General features: G+C 37.6%; 1 protein-coding gene across 1 annotated transcript in view; it reads left to right on the top strand.

Annotated features, from left to right (window-relative positions):
• The window catches only part of CDC5L (cell division cycle 5 like), a 61,860-nt gene that overhangs the window by 27,928 nt on the left and 7,859 nt on the right, over positions 1-26,073 (top strand). The window contains exons 9-14 of the mRNA XM_032140452.2: positions 1,805-1,953; positions 4,998-5,160; positions 6,766-6,930; positions 8,459-8,539; positions 8,838-9,080; positions 12,197-12,394. Of these exons, the coding sequence (XP_031996343.1) occupies positions 1,805-1,953; positions 4,998-5,160; positions 6,766-6,930; positions 8,459-8,539; positions 8,838-9,080; positions 12,197-12,394 (999 nt within the window). The remainder of the gene's footprint in view (positions 1-1,804; positions 1,954-4,997; positions 5,161-6,765; positions 6,931-8,458; positions 8,540-8,837; positions 9,081-12,196; positions 12,395-26,073) is intronic.

The following is a 26,073-nucleotide window of genomic DNA, read 5'->3' on the forward strand; positions in this document are numbered from 1 at the left end:
GGGTGCAAGGACACACTGAAACTTGCCAGCTCCTCTGCAAGTCTGTCATTACCTCTAACCAATGATGACCTTCAGAGTGTAGTGGTTGCTACTTCACCTCTGTCACCTCTGCTTCTCCTTCTGCCTCTACCTCTGTTTTACTTTTGATGAACTCTACTCAGTACCAAGAGGGAAGAGGATTCTGGGAAACATCCCAGTGTAACCAGGTCGACAAAGGATAATTCACCACATAGGAGATAGCTCTCAGATGCAACGGCATTTTACTGGGCCAATCTCATACTGGGCCAAACTCCCCCACTCCTTAGCCACACCATTTTTGGAGTGTTGCCTATTTGTAATTTTGGCACATATGATATTTCACATGTCACCCACTCTTCCAGGAATGTATACTTTTGCCATTTGATTCTTATTTCTCCTCTTTCCTATGCAGAAGATCTAAGCCTACATACGTTTCTTTCTAGTAAATGCTTTATATTTGGAATAGCAAAAAGGACACATACAGGGCCTTTGATAATGTGAAATTAAAGATTTTTTTTCATGAATAAAGATATACAGAATAATGGAATAAGTCTTGCTCTGGTTATTTTCATTTTACCTCGAAATTTAGTGATTTAGTGCATTTTTACTATGCTTATGACTTCTGTGAGTCAGGAATTCAGACAGGGCACAGAAGGAGTGGTTAGTCTGTGCTCCGTGATGTCTAGGGCCTTAGTAAGGAGGACTTGGCAGTTCTGTGTGATTTGATGGATAGGGGATAGAGTCATTTGGAGGTGTTGTCTTTCCATGTCTGGTGGTTGATACTGGCTGTTGGTGGGGTGGGTCCTCAGCTGGGAATGTGGAGTGAATCTGCATGTGGTCTTTCCATGTGGCTTGGGCTTTCTTATAGGGTAGTGGTCTCAGAACAGTTGAACTTCTCATGTGGTATCTCAGGGCTCCACTGTGAGTGCGGTGGGAAGCTGCGTTATTTTTTCTAAACTAACCTTGGAGGCCAAGCATTGTTAGTTTTGTTGTGTTCTGTTGGTTTCAGGTGAATCACAGGCCCACCTAGATTTATGGGGAGGGAACATAGACCCTACATCTTGATGGAAGGAGTATCACAGTTGGATTTTAAGAACATGAAACATGAGAGAGAAGGTTGTGACCATCTTTGGAAAATAAACTCTGCCACAGGCCCTAAGTTGGACATAAAGAGATTTATGGGTACAAAGATAGCACTGAGGACGGGGTAGAGGGACCAAAGAGAACATGGTCAGTTCTGCCTAAAGAGATCAGCAAGACTTCTGAAAGGGACCTGACCCCCACAAGTTGTTTTCTTGTGCAGTGGAAAGATTGCTTGGGAGTATCTTAAGTTCCCAGTAGAAGAAACAGACCTCAGAGATACTAATGAAGACTGGATAGAGAATTCAGTGGTGAAGCCAGACTAAAACCCAGGCATTCAGACATTTGGCCTAAGCTCACACTGGGAAATTTGAATTCTTGTATTTCATGATTATAGAGAGGTTTGGCACAGGTAATAGGAGAAGTTTTTGGGTAGTAGTAATTTCATATGTGAGGCTACAAAAGCACACCTCTACACATAAAACTTTATTTGATGTATAAAACTTCTGATGTGATGTGTTAGATTGATAGAAGTAATGGAAACATTGAAATCTGCCATGACTGGTATTCATTTTTCTCTGTTGGCTTTCATTGAGAAAATGAATAAGAATTCTGCCTGCTTCAAGATTTGTATAGTAGGACCAGAAGAGATTCTGCAAGCCTGTCTAAACTTTTAAACGTGCTTCTTTGTCTTCTTGTTAATCAGGAAGCCCAGAACCTCATGGCCCTCACCAATGTGGACACCCCATTAAAAGGTGGACTTAATACCCCGTTGCATGAGAGTGACTTCTCAGGTGTAACACCACAGCGACAAGTTGTACAGACTCCAAACACAGTTCTCTCTACTCCATTCAGGTATTGTAAATGAACACGTTTTTTATTTTAGAAAAACTTGAATTCAAAGACTTAGCATGTTTGCTTTAGTAATGTTTACGGAGAATGACTACTTATTGTGTTGAATTTTCCTCTTTGATTTCTTCTTCATAGTAATAAATAATAGTGTCCAGGAAATGGTTAAATACTGTGGAGTGCCTCCTCCCTTTTTTTTTTTTTAAGATGGAGTCTCACTCCGTTACCCAGGCTGGAGTGCAGTAGCGCGATCTCAGCTTACGGAACCCCTCTGCCTCCCGGGTTCAAGTGATTCTACTTCCTCAGCCTCCCGAGTAGCTGGGATTACAGACATCTGCCACCATGCCTGTCTAATTGGAGTGTCCTTTTGCAAAGCTTCGGATCCTGTCATGTTATTTTTGAATATTTTGTATTTGATTTTAGAGTAGATTGATTCATTTTTAATGATTACTTTGTGAATTTTATTAAAATTGTAATCCTTTTATGTATGTATTACTATTGCTTTCCCTCCAGCATTTTATTATGAAAATTTCAGGCATTTAGAAAGGTTGAAAGAATGTGTGGAAGTTATCAATATTGAAATGGAGTCACTTATGTTACATTTTAATGAAAAAGGAACCCTCGTGCCCATATGCCTATGACAGAAATTATTGCAGGGACCTTGTGAAAACCACACAAATTCCAGATAAGTTGCTTCTGTGAAGACATTGCCCTACCAACAGCCAGTACAGGTTGAGCATCCCAAATCTGAAAATCCAGGATGCTCCAAAATCCAAACTTTTTTTTTTTTTTGAGACGGAGTTTCGCTCTTCTTGCCCAGGCTGGAGTGCAATGGTGCGAACTCGGCTCATCACAACCTCCGCCTCCTAGTTCAAGCAATTCTTCTGCCTTGGCCTCCCGAGTAGCTGGGATTACAGGCATGCACTGCCACGCCCAGCTAATTTTGTATTTTTAGTAGAGACAGGGTTTCTCAATGATGGTCAGGCTGGTCTCGAACTCCTGACCTCAGGTAATCCACCCGCCTCGGCCTACCGTAGTGCTGGCATTACAGGTGTGAGCCACTGCGCCCGGCCAAAATCCAAACTTTTTGAGTGCCAACATGACACTCAAAGGAAAACGCTCATTGAAACGTTTCAGATTTCGAATTTCCTGATTTGGCATGCTCAACCAGTCAGTATAGTGCAATTATCCCCAAATCTGAAAAAATCCCATATCTAAAACTCTTCTGGTCCCACATTTCAGATAAGGGATACTCTTATCTATAATGGCAATGAAAACAAATGCCATTCCTGTGATAAGTCCCTGTAACCAGTGGTCTTTGTTTCAAAACAGTTTACATAGACTCCTCCCTTGTATCTTTAAAAACTTCTCCTTGCCCCAGCACCCTCAGTTGTACCTATGGTCTGTCATAGCACACATATCCCACATTGTAATCCCTTGCTGTTCCCGAATAAACTCTTTGTTTTGGAGACCCAGTCTCTCACCCATTTAAGTTCACAAATGGTAAAGTGAACATCCATATACCCACCACTTAGATTCTAAGATCGTTAATATTTTACTATATTTGCTTTATCACATGTCCATCTACCAATCCATCATATTTTTTAATGCATTTCAAAGTAACTTGCAGATACCAGTTTGTCTGATCCCAAAACACTTCCACATGTGTTAACTAGAATTCAGTATTTCTTTATAACTCTTTTGCTTAGTTTTAAGCTGCTGTTTTTTAAGAAGAATCTTTAAAATACAAATGTTATGGAAGCATGTAGTAGTAAAATGGAATTGGAACTTACAATGGTTGGAAATATCTGGGGTTTACTTTGAATTTTAAGTGTTAAGATATGTCTTCCTACTGGTTATTTAGTAGAGAAAGCACTTCAGGCTATTACACATATGACAGCAGAACCAAGAAGCATTGGCAGCCAGTCTTAAACGTTTAACACTTCTTGAGAGTCTTGTAAGAGAGCATAATCCCTCATTTCCTATGTTTAGTCGGCCCTCTGTATCTGAGGGTTCCACATTTGTGGATTCAACCAACTCTGGATAAAAAATATTCCAAAAAAACTCAAACAGTACAACAATAAAAAGTAACACAAATAAAAATACAATATAACAACTATTTATATAGCATTTACATTGTGTTAGGTATTATAAGTAACCTAGAGATGATTTAAAGTACATGGGAGGATGTGCATATGTTATATGCAAATACGATGCTGTTTTATATCAGGGAGTTGAGTATCTGCAGATTTTAGTCCTGGAACCAATCCCCGGTGGATACTTATGGACAACTGTATGTCTTGTCTCTCACCTAGATTGTAAACTTCTTGGGAGCGGGAACCATGTCTTATGTGATAACACCTTACCTATCAGGAATAGCTGTCTGGCAGCATCACCATTCTGCAGCACACCAATATACAGGAAATAGGCAACCAGGAAAAAATAAGGCTTTGAATAATTAAAATATAGGTTGCTGCAAATTCTGTGGATCTTATTCCTAGGAGAATCTGTTAGGCCTCACTCAGGAACTTACTCAGGTTTATATGTGATTCCAAAAGTGTGGTGTTTGGTTTCTAAACAAAATGTAAAAGGAAGAACTATTTGAAGTGTGTACATTGGTAATAATGACAGTGACAGTGATGTGAGAGCCAACAGCTTGATAGGGAGGGAGGAGACAAATAGACACCAAACTCAAAGAGTCATCTGGGGTCATTGAGTGTGGTGGCCCACCTCCCTGCCCACTGCATGTTCTTAGTCGCCCTAATGTGCCAAGAAAAGGTTGAAATAATGTTTAGTGGATGTAGTTTAGGAAGGCAAGAAAATATCAAATGTAGTGATTATTGTAAGTCAATAAAATAAAAATACCATGCTAGCTAGACCAAACATTGATTTTAACCTAGAGATCCTAACAAAACCAGCTAGACAGAATTTCTGAAATCTTTTTTTTTTTTTTCCTATATTTCTTGTGAAATAATTTATGTGAAAAACATTTGAAAGCACAATCCAAATGTAAGTGGCACTTCTGTTAATTGGGATTCCCGTCTTTCTAGGACTCCTTCTAATGGAGCTGAAGGGCTGACTCCCCGGAGTGGAACAACTCCCAAACCAGTTATTAACTCTACCCCGGGTAGAACTCCTCTTCGAGACAAGTTAAACATTAATCCCGAGGATGGAATGGCAGACTATAGTGATCCCTCTTACGTGAAGCAGATGGTAAATGTCAATTCCCTTTTAAACTCTTAAATTTTTTTTAATATCTCATGGGTGCCAAATTAAAATTTCTCCTGTTAGTGCATATTATATATACCTTAAGAATCTATACACCTGTGGATGCCAGAAAAAGAATGTTTTGTAAGACTTGATGAAAGGGAATATTTTGGGCCCAAAACCCGCCATTCTTTATGCTTACTAGGTTTGTGAATATTGATGTTTGTTGTTGATTTCACTGAAGTTTTCTTCAGCAAGTGAGGTAGAAAGCTAATTGTAAAAGTTAAGTTTTGCTTCTGCCCGTGTTACTGCGTTTATTACTTTGCTATTGGGCCTTATTATCTAATGCCACAGAAATCATTGTGAAATTTAAAAAAAACTTCTAATGATACTGGCTTTTCTTCAGTTTAAAATGAATTCTAACCTCATGTATATATTTGGTTGATTTATATATGTTTTTTAAAGTTCAAATTGATATCAACTAAAGCCAACTCTGAATGGATACATAAGAATTAAATAGATTAAGAACCTCATGCATGCAGAGTATGCATTTGGACATTTGAGGGGATCTAAAGTTGAATAAAGATGTCCTTTGTCCTAAGGAAATTTATATTCTGGGGAGATTGACAGTACTAAACTAAGTCCAAAAATAATTGTAATATCAGAACAGAATAAGCCCTTTGAGTAAAACCAGTGTGCTTAGGGTAGTTAAAGAAGGGAATAATCACATTTGTTGGGTAACAGGAAAGCCTTATTAGAGGAGGTATGTTCTGAAGGAGGGTGGGGGCTGTCCCAGATGGAGACTACAATATGAGTAAGCACGGAGGATGTTTTAGATATAGCAACTCATCTGTTCCTCACACCTGGTACATGTAAGTACTGAGGATGGATGGGAAAACTCTGGGTACCAGGAGGCTTTTTTGGGAACCAGGACTCTACTTTCTTTCTTCTGCATGGGATTTAGTATTTCCATTAAAAATAAACACATAGATACAAATTCAAGTATCTTTTAGAGTGGGTTTTATTAGTCCAAGGACAAACTAACTTTTGAACCTGTTCTTTTCATTTGCTGTTAACTTTCGGTGTCAGAAATGTGTTCCCTCAAAGTGGTCTTTTTTTCTGCCCTGGCCTCAAACCTCCTGTTGGAATATCCCAGAGTGTCTTCAGTGATCACAAGTGAAAGTTTTCGGTTGGTCTTAATGTTGGGAAGAAGTGGGGATAGAAAATAAACATAAGACTTGTCTTACCTCTGAAGTCAGTGTTATTTTTCTGGAATTAATATTAGGCTGATTTTTTGGGGGACTTTTTTTTCTGTTTCTGTAATTTTTAATTTTTATGGATACGTAGTAGGTGTATATATTTATGGGGTATGTGAGATATCTTGATACAGGCATGCATGTGTAATAATCACATCATGGAAAATGGGGTATTCATCCCCTCAAGCATTTAACCTTTGTGTTAGAAACCATCCAATTATTCTTAGTTAATTTAAAATGTACGGTTATTTTAATTAGAGTCACCCTGTTGTGCTATCAATTTTTAAGAGACTCATAAAATACTGGTGGAATATTTAATATGCATGAATTGAGAAGGACCACTTCTTTTCTACAGGAAAGAGAATCTCGAGAACATCTCCGTTTAGGGTTGTTGGGCCTTCCTGCCCCTAAGAATGATTTTGAAATTGTTCTACCAGAAAATGCCGAGAAGGAGCTGGAAGAACGTGAAATAGATGATACTTACATTGAAGATGCTGCTGATGTGGATGCTCGAAAGCAGGTGGGTAACTGTACTGAAAGAAGTGTGAGTTTGGCTGAATGTGTCAGTAGGCTCGAAGAATGAAGAATAGCCATTAAATGTCTCAAGATCTCTACCTAGTTCTTTTTAATATTGAAAAAACTTCTAAAGTAAATAACTTATGTCATTAATAATGTATCCTCACATAATTAATATACTCACAATATTTTGATGGACATTCTTAAAAATATATATAAGGAAATTTAAATACATTCTGTCAAATTCATTATGCTTCTCTAAAATATACATAGGTAATCTTTTAGACATTGCTTCAATCTAGCAAAGAAAAGATGTTATTGGTTAGTCTTAAAAACAAATACATCTTGGTTCCTGGGTCGTGCGATGGTACGAGCCTGTAGTCTCAGCTACTCGAGAGGCTGAGGTGGGAGGATTCTTTGGGCCCAGGAGTTTGAATCCAGTCCGGGGAACATAGTAAGACCTGTATCTAAACTGGAGTTGGAAATTTAGATAGAGTGTGTCAGAATAATATTAGTAACACTTTGTACTAATATATCTTATACGTAATTACTTTCTCATTTGCACATAACAGCACAGTGATATAAATAGGATCGGTATTATAGGTTGAACATTGCTAATCCAAAAATCCAACATCTGAAATGCTCCAAAATTCAAAACTTTTTGAGTGCCGACATGATGCTCAAAAGAAATGCTCATTGAAGCTTTTTGGATTAGAGTTAGTATAATGCAGATGTTCCAGAATCTGAAAAAATCAGAAATCCAAGATACTCTGGGCCCAGATATTTCTAGTAAGGAATACTCAACAAGCTCAGATGAATTCATGTCTCATGGTCTCAACTTTCTCAGGTCTCATGGTGGGTAAGTGGTGAATTCTAAACTAGAACTGATATTATATGACCCCTTTCAGTAAGTCTTGCTGCAGTCCATTGCTGGATGATTTTAGGGACCTTGAATCTCAGGGGATTGGAGTGAGAATGACATCAGTGGAAAGAATGTTTTAGAGGGGACCCATGTGAATGTGCTTTCCAGTGGGGAACAGAGGGTGATACTTTTTGTGTTTAGTTCTCAGCTACTTTGAGTTACATTTACTCCTTCAGAAATGGCATGAAATTTTAATGTGTTATCCCACATTATTCATAAGAATCAGGAAACAATACATTTTTTGGCTGGCTTTTTGAATTAAAAGTCAGTAATTTTGGAGTGAAAGGGAAGAAAGAGTTTTGTCATGGGAGTCTCTTTGGAATTTAGGTTTTCCATTTAGATGAGAAAAGTTTGTTACGTGATGGATGGATCTGTGCAAGTTCGGAGAATGCTCTAGTAGACATTGGAAGCTCTTAGTTTCTATTATAATGAAAGTGAATAGACTGATTCATTTCTGTTGCCTTAGCATTGCCTTTCTACAAACTTAAACCGATTTCTAAACTTTAGCTATTGAACACACATGATCTTACATACCAAAGTGTTTTTAGCTTTACTGAGAGATATCAAATACGCTATAGCTGCAATAAAGGATATAAAAATCATTTTTTAGGCCATACGAGATGCAGAGCGTGTAAAGGAAATGAAACGAATGCATAAAGCTGTCCAGAAAGATCTGCCAAGACCATCAGAAGTAAGTGTTAGAATTTCTGGTTTAGGAAGTTTTAAGTTTCTTTTTATATGATTGCTGCATTTTACATCATTCATAAAGACTATAAAACAAAATTTCATCTACTTTCTGGAATATAGCAAAGTAGTTCTCAAATCCAATCTTTAAAATGTTTCAGTAGTACCAGAAAGAATTTAGAAGGAAAAAAATGGAAATTGCTTTGGAAAATGTAAAACTGCTGTTTAATTCATGCTGTAACAGGTAATAACATTAATATATTGTAGTGATATGTTTGGTAATTGTCTTTGTTTTAAAATTTTAGGTAAATGAAACTATTCTAAGACCCTTAAATGTAGAACCGCCTTTAACAGATTTACAGAAAAGTGAAGAACTAATCAAAAAAGAAATGATCACAATGCTTCATTATGACCTTCTACATCACCCTTATGAACCATCTGGAAATAAAAAAGGCAAAACTGTAGGGTTTGGTACCAATAATTCAGAGCACATTACCTATCTGGAACATAATCCTTATGAAAAGTTCTCCAAAGAAGAGCTGAAAAAGGTATGATTGAGCTGGAATTTTCTTCTTGAGATTTAGGTAGTTGTTAGGTGCTGTTTATCATGGACAGGTAATGAACTTATTTTTCCCCATTGGTATTCATAAACAACTGAAATGTATGATTAGGAGATACATGTTTAGATTAAGTGTTATGAAAAGGACATGCTTTAAATACCTCCATCTCGCATGTTCAGTGTGATAGACCTTTAGCAAATAAACACTGCCAGGGTGTTTTTGGTTCATGGGTATTAATGGCTTGGTTGACAGTTGTTACAGTTGCCATTTTCTGTAGTCAGCTCTGCTATCTCTGAATAAAAATTAGATGGCTTTAGTACTTAAACCTCACTTATTTAGAATAATATGAAGAGGTGAGAGAGAAAGAGAGACTAATATAAAAATGTTTATGGATTAAACCTTTTACTTATTGAAAGAAAGGAAGTTTTTTTTTTACTGAATATATTCCCCTCACATGATTTCCCCCTACTCTTTTGATAAGGACATGAAGAAATGATTTCTTGTATGAAGTCTGTATCTGGTCTTTTCTTCTATATGCATTTTATTCCTTCTGTTTTGACAGAGCAAACAACTGTGATTGTAAATAGAAATCTCCATAATTGTATAAGAAGATACAGTGGGTCTCATGGTTGGAAGCAGAGTGGTCATTAGCTTAAAAGTCTTTTTTTCTTTAGCCTTCAGCCCTGAGGAGCAGTGATAGACCCATGGATTTGGAATGAGCTGCTGCATACTTAGGATAAAACAAACAAGATTCTTACAAACTCTCCTGTCTTCTCTCCTGCATTCTTCCTCTTTCTTCGCTTCTCACAATTTCTTACTTTGTGTTTTCTTTATTGCATAAGTAATACATATTTGTTATAGGATTTTTAGAAAATAGAGAAAGGAAGGAGGGTTTTGATTTATATTTCAACAACTTGTCCCTGATTTCAGAATAATTGAGTCACTCATTTTTTAGTAAGTGCAGTAGGGAAACTAACATCTGTTGAGTTGCCTACTCTGTCGAGCACATTTAATCATTGAACTGGGATGGAGAATCAGGCTACGAAATTGATACTTGCACAGTTTCCTCTTTTTAAAGTGAAAATATGAGGGGAAGAGGAATTTAGGAAATAAATTTTCCTAAATTGTATGTATGGAAACCTGAAACAAGGATCACATTGTTGCTTTTGGAGATTCTGTAGAGGGTAAACCCTAACACAATTTTTGAAAAATAATAATTCTAAGTATTGATTTGGAATTGTTTGAAACAAAGTAGCTTAAATATTCTCTCATATTTTATTTATCTGTGTATATTTCTCTTTGTTTCAAAAAGAATTTGAAGCAGCTATTTACTTAGCAGATTATTTATGGATAGTTTAAAGATAACTTAGCCATATTCTCTCCTAATGATTATAAGATCTGAACTTGTAAATTTTTACTGTGTACAGTTTTAGAGTGAAATAGCATTTCTCTTTTAATAAAGTGTCAGATTTTCTTTGTCTTTAATATACTTTAAGATATGTTAAAATTGATTTGTTTCCATTATTTCCCTTAAGTTATTAAGTGTCCATTTTTTCTTCTATAGAGATGATTTTCCATTTCTTTTGTTAAAATTTTTTGTTCATCAGTCATTTCTCTTGCAGCAGCTCATTCCAAATCCATGGGTCTGTCACTGCTCCTCAGGGCTGAAGGCTAAAGAAAAAAAGACTTTTAAGCTAATGACCACTCTGCTTCCAACTATGAGACCCACTGTATCTTCTTATACAATTATGGAGATTTCTATTTACAATCACAGTTGTTTGCTCTGTCAAAACAGAAAGCCTTCTGTAAGGCACAGAAGGTGGTTCCCGGTTTTTCATAAGCCATGAAGCAAAGGGCTGGGAAAAAATTCATGTGCTTATGGAATTCTGTGTGTCTGGCATTGGGCTAGGCTCTATAGTAGATTGTTCACTTAATCCTAATAACAAACACATCTGATCTAAGGTCAGCATCATAATTGCTTGGAAAGCTATTTTTCAGCTTTCCAGGCTGAAAAAGCCCTGAGAAATGGGCTCAGATAAATTAAGCAAGCTCAGAGAGCTACTTCAATGGTAAAGCTGTGAGCTGAACCCAGGCCTGTCCAGCTTTCCCTCTCATTCTGTCATTTTACACTATTTTCTTTAGTAGTGAACTAAACTGGTTTATGAACTATCATCTGATTTGTGCCCCAGTCTCATTATCTGGCAATGTCAGGGCATTCCTTCAGGATGAGAAAAATGCCACGTGACAAAAAGATGCCTACCTCCCCTTTACCATCACGTGAGGTCCTGCACGCACGGTGGAGTGGGAGAGTGGAAGGAGCACACCCAGTGCTGCCATTTGTATTCTGCCTCATCTGCCTACTAATGATGTGATCTTAACAAGTGGTTGAATCTCTATGAGCCTTAGTTTCATTAGCCCTTTTTTTTTTTTTGAGACTGAGTCTCGCTCTATTGCACAGGCTGGAATGCAGTGGTGCGATCCCAGCTCACTGCAACCTCCACCTCCTGGGTTCAAGAGATTCTTGTGCCTCAGCCTCCTAAGTAGCTAGCATTACAGGCGTGTGCCAGCACACCCTGCTAATTTTTATATTTTTAGTAGACACGAGGTTTTGCTGTGTTGGCCAGGCTGGTCTTGAACTACTGGCCTCGTTATCCGCCCACCTCAGCCTCCCGAAGTGCTGGGATTATAGGAGGGAGCCACCGTGCCCGGCCAAATTTCATTAGCTTTTAAATGAGGTTAATATTGGCTAATTTGTAAGGTGATTGTGATCTTTGGATATAATGTAGGTAAAACTTTTAAACCTAGTTTTTCACACACACAGTAGGTACCTGAGAAATGATAGCTGCTGTTATAGTGAGTGAAAGCAAAGGATGTTTATACTTCTGAGGAAACATGGATGCTTGACTTTTAAAAAGCAGTCTGCATTGACTCAAAGGCTTCTTAAGCTATTTTTCCTAGGTATTGTTATCCCCCCTTCCAAAAAACAACCAACCACGTCTTGGCTTTGGCTCAAGGCATGAGGGAAAAAATTAGTCTTCTAAAGCTCTCTGGATAGGGCAAGTGGTTGTGGTACTTAAACTTACTGAAATTATTATTGTAAACAGGCCCAGGATGTTTTGGTGCAGGAGATGGAAGTGGTTAAACAAGGAATGAGCCATGGAGAGCTCTCAAGTGAAGCTTATAACCAGGTGTGGGAAGAATGCTACAGTCAAGTTTTATATCTTCCTGGGCAGAGCCGCTACACACGGGCCAATCTGGCTAGTAAAAAGGACAGAATTGAATCACTTGAAAAGAGGCTCGAGGTTGGTATCCTTTTAAAATTTTAATTTTAAATGTACTTTGATTGAGATAATGAACTAAATAATGCCACTGGAGACAATCTCAGAAAAATACACCTGAGGTGCTTATTGCCTTTTTCGTTCTTGGAGAAAATTACACTTAAGTGTTGGATCTTCCTTGGCCTTGTTGATTGTTTTTTTTGTTTGTTTGTTTTTGTTTTTGTTTTAAACAATTGTTGGCCTTCGTGACTAGAGAGTGCCCTGCAAGTTGACCAGAGGTCAATCAGAACTTTTAGATGTGGGAGCAAGGAGCCAAGAAGCCAATACTAGTCACTCAGAACAGGCAGATCATTGCTAGCGTAGCCTGTTTTCTCTAAAGAGGAATCTCAGCAGTACCGAGGAGTTTTCTTTTAATAGCAAAGAGACCACATTTACAAAACTTAAATACAATTCTGTTCATCCTTGGATTACTGTGAGTTTGAGTTAGGGAGGGCAGAGCTGGATTCTCTAGATAGTGGCTTTCATGATTTTCCATGTCTGTGAAAATGTTGAAAACATACTAGATGCAGTTTCAGGACATGTGGTTTCTTAATATAGTCTGCATATTTTGAATTCCAGAATCTGTGTAGGCATTTTGCCAATGGCATGTAAATTGTGGTTCACAGACCACCAGGCTGCCTTGTGCATTCTTTTTTTTTCTGTTTTTGAGACCAAGTCTCAGTCTGTTGCCAGGCTGCAGTGCAGTGGCGCAATCTCGGCTCACGCCAACCTCTATCTCCTGGTTTCAAGCAATTCTCCTGCCTCAGCCTCCCTAGTAGCTGGGACTACAGGCACGCGCCACCATGCCCAGTTAATTTTTGTACTTTTAGTAGAGACAGGGTTTCACCATATTGGCCAGGATGGTCTTGATCTCTTGACCTCGTGATCCACCCACCTCAGCCTCGCAAAGTGCTGGGATTACAGGCGTGAGCCACCATGCCCGGCTATGCCTTGTGCATTTTTAATGGTAATCTTTAGGGGCATTTCTAAGGCCAAGGTGAGATGGGAGAGAAGGGGTACTTCAGGCAGTCATATACAGAAAATCGCCTTGGTTTCCTCTTTTATGTGATTACCAGTTTCTCTTTACAAAAAGTGCATTTGAAAATATTTTTATTTAGGGTTAAAGCCAGAAGTAGTAAAATCACTTGGGGTGGTTGGGGCTGTATGGGGCTGAGGAAATGAGCAGGAAAAAGCAGTATCTTTTAATTTGAGTTATTCTGAGTATTAATTTAACTATTAAGATCACATATATATAGGCAGCTGATGGTTAATGCCTGTGAACCTCTTTTTTTCTCAGTTAGTGAGAAATGATTGGTTCTGAAGTAATTCTCATCTTGGGTAAAATCTTAGCAGTTCAGTGCTGCTAATTATTTGTATTACCAACTTCCAGCAGGGTGTGCTGTTGCTCTGTGTTGTGGTTCAGTGTTAAAGCCAGGGAAAATAGAACATCAGTGGTTAAATTGTAAGTTACATTTTTTTGTTGTGTAGGCTTCCTTTCTTATAAATGGTAGTTAGCAGTGTAATTGTGATCTAAGGTCAGCATCATCATTGATTGAAAGGCTATTTGGAAAGCTTCCTTGTATTATTTATATATAAATACTTAGGTTTCTTACTTAGTATGAAAATCTTCTCATTTGAGATGGGTAAACTCTTTTTGCCACAAATGGCAAGAACATTTTGTGCTTTTTTAAATGGTAGAAAATTTTTTTCTCCCTAAATCTCGTTTACTTTGTTGAGGCACTAACTTTCATGACAGCAAATAAATGTGTCACACAGTGAGTGGTGCCATAAAGTACAGTAATTTTTATTTCTGTGTTGAATTGGTCTTATGAATTTTAAAGGGAAAAATGCAGAAAGAACTACTCCTGTTCTTTTGGAGATTTATTTGGGTCGTTTATGAGCAACCATTAAAAACATGTGGTTCTCTTTGTTCAGTTCAGTACAGTACCAGGAACTGAAATCTTCCGTTGAACTATTTTTGTTGAAGGATTGGTGATTTTGGAGAATATTCATAAAGCAGTCTGAAGTCATTTTTCTTTTCTTGACTCTTGGATAACTTACTTTATTGTTTACCCAGCTAGTTACTTTTAAAGAATACTTAATCAAGTCCTTTAATTTGGTAAACTGTGCTTATTTCAAATGAAAGTTCATGAAATCTTTTAAAAAAAGAAAAGCAGCTCAAAGACTTGAATAAACAAACCCCTATTTTATTTGTATCCATCGCTAATTCAGAACTAGGTTTCTTTTAGCTTGTTTTAGTTTTTGAAGACACAGTTCTATTGGTTTGAAATACATAAATATTTTATTTCAATTGTGGTAATTCTTTCATTTCAGTTGATTGCTAAATTATAAACATTATTCAAAGTTTGTTGTGGGGAAGGAACTCCAGTTGTATTGTATAAACTAAATGCTATACTTAAATTATCCTTTCCACTCTTAGGTTCAGGAGATAAGCCCTTCTCTGTAAGCACTGTATGCCATGGCTGCCAGTGTGTTTGATTTTTGCTGCCATGAACTTTGGAACCGTGAATCTAAATTATGGCCCTATCACTGCCTATCAAGCAAGATGAAGTCCAGCTTTGTCGTGGCTGGTGTCTCCTGAATGGATTAAAAAAAAAAATGCCCTGAGGTTTATATTGGAGGTAGTCTTTGAGCCATTCATTACTCATGATTAATATTTGAAACTTAGCACTTAAGTGAAAATCCTTAAGATACTCATTTAAAACTAATAGAACCATCTCAGATTTTATGTAGAATGTGGTAGAGGATGTGTGTGTGCAAGGAGTTTGTTAAATAAATAGAATCAGAATGTAGTTACAGGTCAGCAATAAGTGGAAAAGACTTCTGAATTGTAACCAAGTCCATGTATTTTATTCTGCTTTGGAGGCAGAATTGAGTTTAGAACCTTGCCAGACTTTTGTGTGTAAAATAAGACAGCAAGAGCAAACACAGCAATGACAGTTAATATAAGGAAAGGAAAAGTTATGAGAGCATACCATCCTGAGTCCATTTTTACATGGTGGCAAAAAGCCCAGTGTATTTTAATAGCTTTAAAGGCACTAAGATACATTGTAGGGGAGTAAAGTGATTGCTATTTATAGTGGTATCCCAAATCAATAAGAAAAACTTTCTTTCTTTTCAGTGTCATGTTTTTTTAAAAGGGCAGGATGGCTATAATCCAGTGTAGGAAAAATTTTCACAAATGGTTAAAAATAAAAGAGCTTCAGTACTTTTATTTATTCACACATTCAGTAATTATTACTGCCTATCTACCATGTACTGGATACTGTTCTGTGTCTTGGGGATAACAGCAAGGAACAAGGCAGACAAGTTCTGTGTGTTTGTGGGCTTCAGTTACCTGGAAAATGCTTAATGTGGAGAACCTCGTTTTCTGATGATGCCAGATAAATGAGTCATTACTGTATTTGGGAAGTGCAAATAGAATTTGAAGTGTTCTAATTTGTTTCTACTTTAAGTGGAAATAGGAAATCATCTGAAGACATAATTATTTTGAGTGAAATAATTTCCAGGAGGTGCAAAAGTGAAATGAGAAGTCTGAATTTAGGCATGCCGTTAAATTTAATAGTATTTGAAATAGTATCTAAACTGCTGTGTTGAGGAAGTTTGGCTGAAAAGTGGATTTTGTCATGTTAGCTATAAAAATGGAAAGGCTTTCCTTAGAGATAGAAAGTAGGTCCAGAAGTAATACCACTTCTCCCTGTAATTTACTGGCACAGTCAACTGTAGTCAAGAAATATTATATAACATTGACTTCTGAGAAGTAAAGTAACTTAAGGAACACAGATAACACACTTAAAATCCTTCTCAGTGTATTAGTAGCTCTTGTGAGGACCCCTGACTTGTCTGAAGGTTATATTTCTGCAAAATTGGCTGCACAGTAGATCTCATTTTCTCAGTGATTTTCATCATAAAGTCAGATATTTTTACACAGGAAAAAATTTCCTTAATACTTTAAAGAGGGAAAACTTAGGGCAAGGATTTAGTTAGTAGACAGTTCTGGGTAGAGGGCTATGTGTTGTCAGATATCAGCAGGTTTATGCTTATGTTGCCTTGTGTAGGGGGTGGGAAGTGACTTGTGGTACAGGAGAGGAATTCACAGTACTTTGGCATACTCTCTCTTTCCCAAATTCTGTTCTCTGCTATGACCCTTATAGGCACTGACAGATTTCATAGTTGTCCTGGTAAGAACTTTATGAGCTGGAGCAGAGATCTTCATACAATCAGGTTGCTTCTGTTATGCCTCAACATGAATTGAATTTGTTTTATGCAGTTTACATGTTTCACTTCCTAATGTATGCAGATGTACAGTGCTCTTGTATTGCTTTGTTCGTGTATTACTGTCCTTATAAAGGTTTTTAGTAAAGTTTTGTCTTCCTGGTTAGCATGCTTTTCAGGGATGCAATCTGATGGTTGCTAACTCATAGATGCAAACAATAATTACTTTCTTGGACCTGCATCTCATCAGAGTAGAGAAGGTTCACTGATAAAAATGCTGGTAAGTGGTATAGAGATTAAAGGAGAATCACTCATGGACTCCTGTTGTTTGCAAATGTTTTGGTGATTGAACCACATCTTGACTATTATATGGGATCATATTGCTGATTGATGGATTGGGAAGTAGAGCTCCCATTGACTGCGTATTTATTTTGGGTATCCTTAAACCTGTTTTTCCAGTGGTATAAGGTTATATTCTGGGCCCCCAAGCAAGAGTTTCAGTGAGGGGTGCTCTTAATGTTTCTGAACCTCACTGTAACGGACTTCTACTGAAGACAGTATTGGAGACCCAAGGATAATGTGTTTATTTTGGAATTACTTAAGCTTAGTAACCTTAACAAACTTCAGTGAGCTTGAAAGTAACAATTACACTTTTATAAGTCCCATACAGCTCCCTTTTGTAATGACCCGAGGAAACACTTATGGTTCCACTGATTCATCTCCTGGGGACCATCAGTTTTCCATTGGTCTCTGGCCAGTCTTTTTTAGACAGTTTCTCTTCTATGCATTTAAAAAAATAACATTTCTAGGCGTCTTTCTATAAATAATACCTGTGCTTTGTAGAAGTTTTAAAAGAAATAGAAAACATAAGAAAAGGAACCTACTATCCAGACATAATCACCTTAAACATTGTGGTGTATATATGCACCCCCCACCCGCCACATACTCCCATATATCTTTTTTTTTTTTTTTAATGTTTGGATGAAGGTGTTTAAAACTAAACTGGGATCATCATATTCTACATTTTTCATTTAATAGTTGTAAATATGATTAAACACTAGTTACATTCCACCCTACTTCTAAAAAGGTGGTAAATGGAACCTTTTTTTTCTGTAAAATTTTTTTGAGAGATGTTTGTTTTCTTATAGTTTTATAGCTTGTTAATAAAAGAATTTAGAATTTTAAAATACAAACTGAGGAAAGTAAAAGCTTTTCTCAGGTGTCAGAAGTCTTATAAGTGGGTACATGTAGGTGAGAGTCTTAATCAGGGAAAGAATGATGGGCAGAATCGCTAATTAAGGTCTCATTTCTTGTTTACATGTGTCTAGAATAATTTATTTTTCAGGGAGCTGTCTGGTGACATTTAAGCCATTCACTTCCACAGCTTAAATTTTTTCAGGCATGTTTGCATTTCAGGGGGCTGAGCCAAGGAGGACATTCAGTTTATTAGCAGTGGTGTGACCATTGTATTGGACTTTCAAGTAGGGCACAACTGCATGGCATCATCTCTTGGTGGCTGTGGCCTAGGGCAAGCCACAAAGCCACTCGGTGATGATGCCAGCGGTTGTGCCCTACTTAACCTCTCTGGGTCTTACATTTCCTTATCTGTAAAATTGGGTGAGTAATAGTTTTTTTTTTTTTTGAGATAGAATTTTGCTCCTGTTGCCCAGGCAGGAGTGCAATGGCACGATCTTGGCTCGCTGCAACCTCTGCCTCCAGGGTTCAAGCAATTCTCTTGCCTCAGCCTCCCAAGTAGCTGAGATTACAGGTGCCCACCACCATGCTCGGCTAATTTTTATGTTTCAGTAGAGACAGGTTTCACCATGGGTCAGGCTGGTCTTGAACTCCTGACCTCAAGTGATCCACCCACCTTGGCCTCCCAACGTGCTGGGATTACAGGTGTGAGCCACTGTGCCCGGCCGAGTAATCGTTTTTATTTGATGGAAGCGTGAATTTGAGATAAGATTAAATGGGATACTGTATGATTAGCAAATAGCAGGTTTTAGTAAATGAGAATTCTTCTCCCATGTCTCTTCAAGTCTATATCACCCTTAGAGTTACCTAAATTGGATTATACTTGGTTTGATACTATGAGATATTAGGAACTAACCTCACTTTAAACAATCGGGTGGCTAAGTTTTTATATTCTGTAAATTTTGAGGAATGTCTGAAATTTGAGACATGGGCTGATTTTAGGAGAGAGACTGTTGTACTGAGTGAGGCTTAAAACTCAGATTGTGGTTAGTGTAAACAGATTTTACATCAATGTGGATTTTAATCTAACATTTCATGTATACATTTTGGTGTGTTGAAATAGTTGACATATTTGTAAATTTTAATGTCTCATTATATTTCATTACATTGATGTTTCATGGTTTGTGGTGTATGGTCTTGAGAAAGTAGCCTTTAGAGTAGATACAGTATTGAATTTGACTTTTAAAAAATCTTTTATTATAAGAATTTTCAAATGTACCCCAAAGTATACTGGTGTAATGAATCCTCCTGTATTCTCACCCAGCTATGACAGTCATCAGTCATAGCCACTCTTGTTTCCCCTGTTATCCCCCCTTCCACTATTATTTTGGAGCAAATTTTAGATAGCATATTATGAAATAGAATTACGATGCGTGAAATTTGTCAGCTTGGTGTTCCTACCGATTTGTATGTGGATATATTCTTAATTTCCTGCTTTGAATTGAAGTTTACTCTTTCATATTTGATCAAGTCAGCTTTAATTGTATCAAGTGTCGGTCTATTTTAAATTCCTATTAGTGATAGTGAACTTGATTTTATTTAAGACTATTAGAAATTTTGTGCCAGTACATATTTAAAGCACAGTGTGGTGGCTTCTAAAGTGAGGTGTCCATCAGGGCAGTTGCTAGTGCTTGTTTTAAAAAATTAATTTAGAAATCTGACTGGTTAAATCTGAGTCTGATTTTCCCTTTTTCTTTGAATTTTAGGAAATAAAGTTTTACACCGTCTTGTGCCTCAGTGTTGTTTCTGTGTGTGGATGGGTGTTGGGAGGAGCTGGGCTGATTTAAGCTAGTCCTGTCCCTGTATGCATGTACATTTCATGCTTGAGGTTTATTGGCTTGAAAAAGACCAGAAACTGTAGGTTAGGATTTTTCCTCTTAAAGCATATTGAGCAGTCACAGGTTGAGCATTTTACAAAGCATGCAGATACCTTCCTTCATGTTTTAATAATCAAATGACAGGCATAAGATGACTAAGTTCAACTTGAATATTAAAAGCTGTATTCCATTTCTTCTTTATATGTTTAATGACTATATAGTTATTTGGCTAAATTAATGTTTTTCTGTGCTTAAGTTAATTTTTGTACAATTTATGTCCATATTTGCTTGGAACCTTAGCACAATATTTGAGCCAGAAGACTTATAAAGCTTGAGCTAAATGAAATAAAATTGTTGGCATTAAATGAAAGCTAACAACTTTGAAGTTTTAAAATCTCTGATGGGTTGAGAATAATAAATGACTCCATTGGATGAGGTGAGGTAATTCCAAGATACAGGGTACTGATAATACTAAATGTACCTTGATGACTAATTAAGCAGTTTCTGAGTATAGATATTATGCTGTTAAACCAAATTGGAAATGGACTATCCATGGAGCACAGTGTATAGTTAATTGAGTTATCAATGAAAATGTTAATTCGTATGACTGATTTTTAAAAAGCATTATATATATTAATTTGAAATTCTTTGCTCTTAAGATTTTGGAATGTGTGTTTGAATCCAGATGTGATTGGAGTATGTAATAATGGGTATTCTTAGAACATGCCAAATTGTTTTTCTTTTTTGGAGACAGGGTCTTTCTCTGTTGATTGACCAGGCTGGAGTGCAGTGGTGCGATCATGGCTCACTGCTGCCTCCAACCTCCCAGGCTTGGGTGATTCCCGCCTCAGTCTCCGAAGTAGCTGGAACCACAGGCATGTGCCACTATGTCTGGCTAATTTTTGTATTTTTTGAGAGACAGTGTTTCACTCTGTTGTCCAGGTTGGTCTGGAACTCTTGGGCTCAAGTGATCCACCTGCCTTGGCCTCCCAAAGTGCTAGGATTACAGGCGTGAACCACTGTTGCCTGGCTGAACATGTTAAATTATAGAATAAGGAACTTGAATATAACTTGATGGATTTAGTTGTTCATATCTTATTGGAAATGAAGACTTTTTGGTAGGTATAGTTGAGAAAACAACTGATAGCTAGCTTCTGTAATGACTGGCTGAAACAGAGTTTGACATCCGAATTGCCTATTAGAATCATACGGGAGTTTTTAAGGACACAGAGATCTGAGGCCATTTAAATCAGCATATCTGGAGTTAGGGCACTGGTGCTGGTAGATTTTAAAAACTCCACTGGCAATTCTGAAGTTTAGCTGTGGTTGAAAACCACTGGCTTAAAAAGGCATACTCCAGAAATATTTGAAGTGGAAGAGAGTGAGTAAAAATTATCGTTTTCTCTCCTTGATGGTGTTGTAAAATTTCTGTGGCGGAAGTTTTGTCTTTTTTTTTTTTTTTTTTTAAACTCTAACTCCATCCCACTACTGCCTTTCTAGAACTTACAAAGTACTGCTTTTGATTTCTGGGGAAAAATATTTTTGCATTTTGTATCCATAAGAATTGAAGATGAGGAATTTTTTTTTTCTCCTGTGGAGGTAATGTTTCTACTCCTTGTATACCTTATTTTTATAATATCCTTACTGAGATATAAATTACATACCATAAAGTTAAGACCATTTAAAGTGTATAGTTCAGCGGCTTTTAGTAAATTCACATAGTTGTGCAACCATTATTAGAACGTTTACATCACCTCAGAAAGAGATTCTGTATCAGCAGTTACTCCCCATTCCCCTCAACGTGCTCACCCCTAGGCAACTATTAATCTATTTTTTGTATCTGTAGATTTGCCTATTTTGGATATTTCACATAAGTGGAATCATATAATATGTGGTCTTTTGTGACGGGCTTCTTTCATTTAACATAATGTTTTCAAAGTTCATCCATGTGGTAGCATATATTAGTATTTCTTTTTTTTTTTTTTTTTTTGAGACGGAGTCTTGCTCTGTCGCCCAGGCTGGAGTGCAGTGGCGCAATCTCGGCTCACTGCAAGCTCCGCCTCCTGGGTTCACGCCATAGTATTTCTTTTTATGGCCGAGTACCATTCCACTGTGTGGATAATACCACATTTTGTTTATCTATTTATCAGTTGATGGATATTTGGGTTGCTTCTACTTTTACCTATTATGAATAATGTTGCTATGAACATTCGTGTACGGGTTTTCGTGTGGACATGTTTTCATTTCTCTTGGGAAATACGGGGAGTGGAATTACTTAGAAACTTCCTTCACCTCATTTGAACTTCAGGGTTAGAAAATCTTCCCATAGAGTTGGGAAGCACCGCGAGTCCATGTTCTAACACTATTTTTACACTGTAGGACAGAGGTCCACTGTGTGTTACTTGGTCTTGTGGTCCACAAGGGGCAAACTCCTTACTTAAAAGAAGGACCAGCTGTTTTTCCTTGCTGTGTTTCCAGGAAAGGGTCTACGTAGTTTATATTGAAGTTGGAATTTTAATGAAGCTTTTAAAGCCTCATCCTTTTTCTCCCTTAGTTATTAGGGAAAAGGGCAAAATGTTTGAACTCTTAGTAGCTGGAAAATAATAATCGTAATCAGACCTGACATTTATTGACTGCTTATTCTGTGCCAGGCACTGGGCAGCTGAGGCTTTTTATGTCTGTGATCTTATTTAAGCTTCATAACAACTTGTAGCAATGACTGCCATTTTACCGATGGAGAAATGGAGACACATAGGTTAAATAACTCGCATCAGCTCAAAACAGCTGGGCAGCAATGCTGGGTTGTAAGAGTGACTCACTCTTACCCACTGTACTGTGCTGCCTGCCTTCAACCAGTATATCCTAACTCCCTTAGGAGACATATAATCGTTGCCATGGAACTTGGTTTGATTTATCAGAGGTTCATTTATAAAGGACATTAACAGTTTTCACGAATTTATTGTTCAAGTAAATTGCAGAGGAATAAAAGCTTAACTTTTATAAAAATCTGAAGAAATGAATGGTTTTAAAGGAGCTTCTTTATTTAAATTAATTTTAGAGCCATCTCATGTTTGTAAGGCACATACATGCAGTGTTACTCCCTTGCCTCCACCTCCCATGGGCTTGACTTAGACTTTTTTTTTTTTTTTTTTTTGAGATGGAATCTTGCGCTGTTGCTCAGGCTGGAGTGCAGTCGCCTGATCTTGGCTCATTGCAACCTCTGCCTCTGGGTTTAAGTGATTCTCTTGTCTCAGCCTCCCGAGTAGCTGGGACTACAGGTGTGTGCCACCATGCCTGGCTAAATTTTGTATTTTTAGTAGAGATGGGGTTTTGCCAAGTTGGCCAGGCTGGTCTCGAACTCCTGACCTCAGGTGATCTGCCCGCTGTGGCCTCCCAAAATGCTGGGATTACAGTTGTGAGCCACTGTACCTGGCCATATTTTTTAAAGTTCTATTTTAATTGACAAATAATAATTGCATATATTTGTGGAGTAAGATGTGATTTTTCCATACACATATGTGAAGTGATTAAATCAGCTAATTAACATATTAATCTCCTCAAATACATACCATTTATTTGTGGAGAGAACATTTAAAATCTGTTTTTTTTTTTTTTTTTGCTATGGAGTCTTGCTCTGTCGTCCAGGCTGGAGTGCAGTGGCGTGATCTAGGTTCACTGCAACCTCTGCCTCCTGGGTTCAAGCGATTCTCCCACCTTAGCCTCCGGAGTAGCTGGGACTACAGGCGTGTGCCACCTTGCCTGGCTAATTTTTGTATTTTTAGTAGAGATGGCGTTTCACCATCTTGGCAGGGCTGGTTGTGAACTCCTAACTTCAAGTGATCCATCTACCTCAGCCTCCCAAAGTGTTGGGATTACAGATGTGAGCCACCATGCCCAGCCTAAAAGTCCCTTCTTTTAGCTATTTTGAAATAAACATGATTCTGTGATTACCATGCTGTGTAATAGATCACCAGAACCTATTCTTCCTAACTGAAACTTTGTATCTTTGACCAACATCTCCCCTTTCCCTGTCTACCCTTTACCCCACTATCCTCTGGTAGCCACCATTGTACTCTCTATTTCTATGAGATTAACATTTCCAGATTCCATATACAAGTTACATCATACGGTATTTGGCTTTCTGTGCCTGGCTTATCATAGTTAGCAGAATGTCCTCTATGTCCATCTGTTGTTGCAAATAACAAGATTTCCTGTTTTTTAAAGACTGAAGAGTATTCCATTGTATGTGTATACTATATTTTAAAAATCCATATCTTGGCTGTTGTGGATAATGCTGTAAAGAACATGGAAGTACAGACATCTCTTTGACATACTGATTTCAGTTCCTTTGGATATGTATACCCAGAAGTGGAATGGCTGGATTGAATGATAATTCTGTTTTCAGTTTTTTGAGGAACCTCCATACTGTTTTCCATAATGGCTGTACTAATTTACAATACCACCAACAGTGAACAGGGGTTCCCTTTCTCCACATCCCTTGCCAACACATACTGTTTTTCATTTTTTTAAATAACCAGTCTAACAGGTGTAAGGTAATACTTTATTATGGTTTTGATCTGCATTTCTCTGATGATTAGAGATGTTAAGCATTTTTTTCATGTACCTGTTGACCACTTGTATGTCGTCTTTTGCGAAATGTCTATTCACGTCCTTTCCCCATTTTACAAATAGGGTTACTTGTTTTTTATTGAGTAGTTTGAGTTTGTTTGTTTGTATATTTTGGATATTAATCCCTTATCCACGCCAGGCGTGGTGGCTCACACCTGTAATCCCAGCACTTTGTGAGGTCTTATTCTTTTTATTGATTAAAAAGTTCTTGTTCTTTTTATTAATAGCTATGCCTTTTTTTTGTTTGTTTGTTTGTTTGAGATGGCGCCTCACTCTGTCGCCAGGCTGGAGTGCAGTGGCGCAATCTGGGCTCACTGCAACCTCTGCCTCCTGGGTTCAAGCTATTCTGCTGCCTCAGCCTCCTGAGTAGCTGGGACTACAGGTGCACACCACCATGCCTGGCTAATTTTTATACTTTTAGTAGAGACAGGATTTCACTGTGTTGGCCAGAATAGTATTGATCTCTTGACCTCATGATAGACCCACCTCGGCCTCCCAAGGTGCTGGAATTACAGGCGTGAGCCGCCATGCCTGGCCTACTCTATGCCTTTTGATTGGGGAATGTAATCCATTTACAGAGTAATTATTAATAGGTGAGGACTTAACCAGTGTCAATTGTTTTCTGTTTATAGATCCTTTGTTCTATTCCTCCTCTCTTGCTTGTGTGTATGTGTGTGTGTTTGTGTGTGTGTGTGTTTGTGTGTGTGTGTGTGTCTTAATGGCTTTCTGTAGTGGTATGCTTTGGATTTTATCTATCTCTTGTCTGTCTGTTACAGACTTTTGCTTTGTGGTTAGCTTGAGGCTTACATAAAACAGCTTATATAACAGGGTATTTTAAGTTGATAACAGTTTGAATTGCATACACAAACTGTACATTTTTACACCCCTTTCTGCCATATTTTGTGTTTCTGATGTTATACTTAAAATTTTTATGTAATATTTATTCCCTTAACAAATTGTTGCACTTTAGTTGTTAATAGTTTTGCCTTTTAACCTTTATACTAGAGATATAATTGATTTACTCACTGCCATTAGGGTATTAGAATGTTTGGATATGACAATGTACATACCATTCCCTGGCCTGGATAAGGGGTTAATATCCAAAATGTACAAAAAAAGTTTTATACTTTAATATATTTTCATGTTACTAATTAGTGTTCTCTTCCTTCAGCTTGAATAACTCCTTTTAGCATTTCCTGTAAGGCAGGTCTAGTGGTGATAAAGTCATCTTCTGATTGAGAAGGTCTTTATCATCCATTTGGTTTTGAAACACAGGATTGCTGGGTATAGTATTCTTGGTTGGCAGTTTTTTCTGTCTTTCTTCTCTTTCTTTTTCTTTCTTCTCCTCTCCTCTCCTCTCCTCTCCTGTCCTGTCCTGTCCTGTCCTTTGTCCTGTCCTGTCCCATCCTGTCCTTTCCTGTCCTGTCCTGTCCCTGTCTCTCCTCTCTTCTCTTCTTTTCCTTCTTTCTTTCTTCTTTCTCTTTCTTTCTTTCGTTCGTTCGTTCTTTCCTTTCTTTTCTTTCTTTCTCTTCCTTCCTTCCTTTCTTTCTTTCTTTCTTTCTTTCTTTCTTTCTTTCTTTCTTTCTTTCTTTCTTTTCCTTCCTTCCTTCCTTCCTTCCTTCCTTCCTTCCTTCCTTCCTTCCTTCCCTTTCTGTTCAGTTTAGTTTATAGTTTAGTTTTAAATATATCATCCCACTCCCTTCTGGCCTGAAAGGTTTCTGCTGAGAA

This window comes from Hylobates moloch, unplaced genomic scaffold, assembly GCF_009828535.3.
Source record: "Hylobates moloch isolate HMO894 unplaced genomic scaffold, HMol_V3 SCAFFOLD_20, whole genome shotgun sequence".
NCBI classification, from domain to species: domain Eukaryota; kingdom Metazoa; phylum Chordata; class Mammalia; order Primates; family Hylobatidae; genus Hylobates; species Hylobates moloch.